A 5,354-nucleotide genomic window follows, 5' to 3' on the forward strand; every position below is an offset into this window, starting at 1 on the left:
TTTTTTTTTTTTTTTTTTTTTGGTGGCTGGCTGGTATGCGGATCCAAACCCGTGACCTTGGTGCTATAACGCTGTGTTCTAACCAACAACTCAATCCAAATGCTAGTTATTATTCAGCACGACACTTCATTTTCCGTTTTCTGGCTCATGTAGGAAGATTTTAGTAAACCTCTTGATGAGTGCCTCTGGGAAGGGAGTGAAAATAAACCCTCAGAGGACAGAGGAGTGAATAAACTATCTTTTTCCTCTCTCTTTCCTTCCTAATCCCACTTTACAAACAGAAGACTGAAGCCAGAAGTGCTAGGGAACCTTCGGGCGACTGGGATTCGCGTTAACACCCCCACGGAGCTGGGTTGGCGGAGGGGGCGAGTCCCGCGCTTCCTGCCGCCAGGGGGCGCTGGGCCTGGCGCCGACTCCAGGAGAGACCTAGAGACAGAAACAGCGGGGGTCGGGTAGTGGGGAAGGAGGCGGAGCCCGGCCTGGCAAGATGGCGCCTTCCGCGTTGCTGAGCCCCTTTTCACGGCTGCTGGCCCCCACTAGGCTCCCAAGCATCTGTGAGTGTCCCACCTCGTGCAGGTCGGCTCGACCCTCAGCCTGCCTCTCCCAGGCGGACCCGTTCATCCGGGAGTTGGAGGCGGCAGCGGCCCGGTCTCGTCCTCCAGTGACCTTGCCTGATCCGGGGCCCGAAGCCCGGAGCCCGGAGCCCACGCTTGCACCTACCCGGGACTCTCCGCTCCCCACCACCCTCCGTCAACCCTTCTCAAGGGCCTCCTGACCCCTCTTGCCCTCAGCTAATGGACCTTGGGTCTTTCCTCCCCCAACTCTGCAAGTTCGATTCTGCAGACAGGCGCAGAGGAGACACCCCCAAGGGCGCCACTTAACCTCCCACTCCCGACTAGTCTGAGAGTCCGCAGGACTTTAAAATAGGCCTTGAAGGCGTCCTGCAGGATAGAGGAGACCCGTCCAGCTCCGCCGTAGCAAGGGGCGAGTTACTTGACCTCTCTGTACCTCTGCTTCCTTAAGCTAAGTGTGTGTGGGGTATTAAAGAGATAATTAAATGTGACAATACTCATGTAAATGTTAGGCGTTTTCATACAAGGCAATAATTTACAGATTAACAGACTCTATCCCCTTTCAGCTTCAGCGCGGCCAAAGTTCTACGTGCGGGAGCCCCTACACGACAAACCTGACTGGCTGAAAGTTGGGCTGACCTTAGGCACCACCGTCTTCCTGTGGGTCTATGTAAGTACTTTACTCCACTGTGTCGTGAGACCCCAACGTAGAGGGAAAATGAGATAGCAGTGTAAGATCGAATGTTGCTGTTATACTGTATGGGAGCAAAACTCCCATACGATAGGATATTTATGTAATCGCTAATAGCGTATTTCTCCATAAGGGAAATCCCAAGGACTAAAACGAAATTAACGATTTAAGCAGCATCAAAAAGTATGATGAGGCTGAAATTTCTATTATTCATTGTTACTTAGCATGACTTTGTGAGGAATGGCAGTTTCACTGGATATTAATTATACTTTATTTCTTAATGAGAATTGAGGAAGGTTGGGGTTTTCAGATGGCTGGGGGTAAACCAGCTGTGAACAAATTTTTCAAATTAAGTCCCATTAGACTTCCTTTTGTCTGTATGCCAAATGCTTTACATGTAAACATGACTAATTTCAACAACACCATGTGATAGGTACTGTTATTGTTGACCCTTTACAGATGAAGAAACACACTTGGAGAAATTAGTTTGCTGAACCCAGTTCTCCCTAACTTCAGAGACCATATTATACCGTAGACCACTGTGAACAGTGCCTCTCTAGAGATAAAATTATTTTGGGAAGTTGACTCAATGTATCTCTTATATTAGTATTTAAAATTTTTGTTTCATAGCTAATGGGTTTGGGGCTTCTTCACTGCCCTCCACTTCCAGCTCTAAAATGTCTTTTTTTTTTTGTCTTTTGTCTTTTTCCGTGTCCGGCAACGGATTGCAACCCTCAGTGTTGCAACCCTCAGTGTTGCCCCCGTACCGGACCGGGGACCGGCAACGGGATTGCAACCCTCGGTGTTGCTCCCGCACCTCGCTCAGCCAGTGAGCGGGAACCAGTCTGTATGTGGGATCCGAACCCTCGGGCGGGAGCACCGCCACGCTTCCCAAGCGGCACACTTATCCAGTGCGCCACCGGGCCGGCCCCGCCCCTAAAATGTCTTATTTTGGATTTTCTTATTAAAGTGGTTCAGATATTTGTCATGGAAAGGAGTAACAGATGTTACTTGAAATTTGACAAAAATAACTAATCCTTTTCAATAATGTTTGCTATAATGAAATTTCATACACTCTTAATTTAAAGTTTTTCCTAAAAAGCAGCTTAGTTGCTGCTGAGAGCACTAGTGATTGAAATTTTATCTTTGATTGCTGTGAATGTCATTTTCTGCCAATCGTTTTCCCAGTTGCGTATTCTGTCAGACAATGGTTCTAAGAAAGTGGCTGTCCTTCATGACATCTAATTAATACACATATGATTAGTTGGTCAGAGGATGGGTCATTCACTCACAGTATCAAACTTCTAAGATTAGAGGTATAACACACATATACCAACCAGTGTGGCTCATTTAATAACCAACTTCTGCTGTGTCATGTTGTTTTAGCCCCTTTGAGGTAAGGCATTATTACATTTCTTACCCACTAAATGAAGTAATCTTTTTTGGCAGAAGTTTCATTTGAATTGTTAAGGTTGCCTTCTCAAATTTAAATGTCAGATTGTGGTGAACAAGTGTATACCATTCATGGTTTTTGGACTTTGGATCTCTTCGCCATTTATTTCTAACAAGAGTAGTTGTAATTATTTTAATCTATGCTTATTGCTTATTCCTCTTGCAAAACATTAAGTATCATGAGTTAGACTCCTCCTCTTTGAGTTGCCAAAAAGACTGCATTTCTAATTTTAACTGTTAACTATTTGTAGCTCATCAAACAACATAATGAAGATGTTTTAGAGTATAAAAGAAGAAATGGGTTGGAATAAACTATTGAAATACCAGTACAGTAAGTATACAATTTTATAGGATGATTAGATTATATAAGCTAATCTGACCTCTTTTTAAGTACTGTATTTTGTTTGTTTTTTAAGTTAGCTTATACTTTTTAACATACATATTCCTGTCTGTGACAAATTTATGAAATTTTTAATACCTTGGCTCAAGCATCTTTTAGCATAATCACTTTTAATCATTATTCATTGACTCTGTTCAAAGAAAGTTATGTTTAAGAATGAAACCATCCTTGCACTATTAGATTTAAGAAAATAATATAATTTTTTTTTTTCTGGCAGCTGGCCGGAATGGGGATCTGAACCCTTGACCTTTCTGTTATAACACCACATTCTAGCCAACTGAGCTAATGGGGCCAGCTGCCACCAAGGGAGGAACAAGAATGAAACCAAAATTATATTATTTTAGGTTGGCTGGTTAGCTCAGTTGGTTAGAATGCAATGTTATAAACACCAGGGTCAAGGGTTCAGATCCCCATTCTGGCTAGCTGCCAGACAAAAAAATAAAATTGTATTATTTTCTTAAGTTTGATAGTGCTTTATACATTGCCTATAGCACTTATGACCAGCTGTTATTATTTGTCTGGATATTTCTGAGTATCTGTTTGGCATATCCCATTCTTGAGTGTGAATTCCACAAGAACAGGAACCTGTCCAATTGTCATGTGCTTAGCAAGTTGCTGAATGCCTGGTCCATCTAGGAGTTTAATATGTGTAGAATGAGGGCCAGCCCGTGACTCACTTGGGAGAGAGTGGTGCTGACAACACTAAGTCAAGGGTTAAGATCCCCTTACTGGTCATCTTTTTTTCTTTTTTCTTTTTTTTAAAGAAGTGTAGAATGGATGAATGTATATAAGCAATAGATTTTTAAAATTATTCCTAGAGACAATATTCGGAGAAAGGGCAGAAGATTTTTAAGTATTTTTCTGCATGACCATTTTATTGTGATTGTCATTACAACTAACATCCAATTGGATAATTCCTAATAAAACCTACCTGTGAACAAGATAGCATGCTCTGCATGGTATATGATTTAAAAGAGTGAGTTTATTGTATACACTGGTTAGAATGCCAGCTGATTAATATATATATTAATCCTTTTGTAAAGTAAAAAATCACTCTTAAAAATCTCAATTTTCATGGATTAGGTTGATTAAAGTAGGTAACATATCTACTGGATAATAAACATAGTGATCACAAACTATACTTTGTTTTCCATATTTTCCATATTTAATAACACTCAAATTCAGCTCTTTAGGTTTGATTATCCAAATATTTGGCTTCTTTTTTTAAGTTAATATCACCTTGCCCATTTCACTACTCCAGTCAGTCAATTGAGAGATAAAAATGAGCTGGCCAGTTAGCGCAGTTGGTTAGAACATGGCCTTGTAACACCAAGTTCAAAGGTTTGCATACCCTTAGTGACCAGCTGCCCAAAAAAAGATAAAAGTGAAATAGGCATTTAAGTCAAAACCAGATGGCTTTTGCTGCTCTTTCGTAGTTCAGATAAAAGAGATTTTGGGCCGGCCCGGTGGCGCACTGGATAGTGCGCCGCTTGGGAAGCGCGGCGGCGCTCCCGTCCGAGGGTTCGGATCCCACATGCAGACCGGCTCCCGCTCGCTGGCTGAGCGAGGCGCGGGAGCAGCGCCGAGGCTTGCGATCCCGTTGCCGGTCCCCGGTCCGGTACGGGGGCAACACTGAGGGTTGCGATCCGTTGCCGGACACGGAAAAAAGACAAAAGACAGATAAAAGAGATTTTGTTAAAATTTAAGTAAGATGAGGTATTGATACTCTTATAGATTTGTTTTCTAGACTTCCCCTGATGCTCTAAGATGAATTATTCAGAGTGGATAAATTTTAATATATTTGCTGGTTAATGCTATAGTTTTATTTTTTTTCCTCTTCTTTATAGGTATGCTCCATACAGTGATTATAGCAGTTCCTCTGGATTCATCAATCTGTTGAGTTGTAAATGTGAGAGAAAAAGTTATATGTTAGAATATGTCAAGTTAGCATTTGTGTTTTACATCATTAAATGAAAGAAATAAAAAACTTCTACAGTCTTCATAATACACATTGTGACAATTTGTAGAAAATGTCAATTCTAAGGTACATTATTAGAAGTATTTCAGTATGGAAGGTACTACTGATCACAGGGTCAGTGGTAATTAAGGACACGTTGGTAATAAAACATTATGGAAATGGGTTCAAAAAATTACTTCTGATGGATTTACTCCTTTTATCAACTCTTTTGTTTTTTGTGGGGTTTTTTTGGCAGCTGGCTGTTTTGGGGATCCCAATCTG

At 41.6% G+C, this 5,354-nt stretch overlaps 1 protein-coding gene across 1 annotated transcript; it reads left to right on the forward strand.

Annotated features, from left to right (window-relative positions):
• The first annotated feature begins 446 nt into the window (after positions 1–446).
• Positions 447–5,124, forward strand: NDUFC1 (NADH dehydrogenase (ubiquinone) 1, subcomplex unknown, 1, 6kDa). Its single transcript, XM_008592730.1, has 4 exons — positions 447–554; positions 1,139–1,242; positions 2,967–3,046; positions 4,963–5,124. Exons 1-3 carry the CDS (start codon positions 488–490, stop codon positions 3,024–3,026), a joined length of 231 nt encoding a protein of 76 aa, XP_008590952.1. The 5' UTR covers positions 447–487; the 3' UTR covers positions 3,027–3,046; positions 4,963–5,124.
• Positions 5,125–5,354: the final 230 nt, after the last annotated feature.

Source organism: Galeopterus variegatus, unplaced genomic scaffold (genome assembly GCF_000696425.1).
Source record: "Galeopterus variegatus unplaced genomic scaffold, G_variegatus-3.0.2 Scaffold8249, whole genome shotgun sequence".
Classification (NCBI taxonomy): Eukaryota; Metazoa; Chordata; class Mammalia; order Dermoptera; family Cynocephalidae; genus Galeopterus; species Galeopterus variegatus.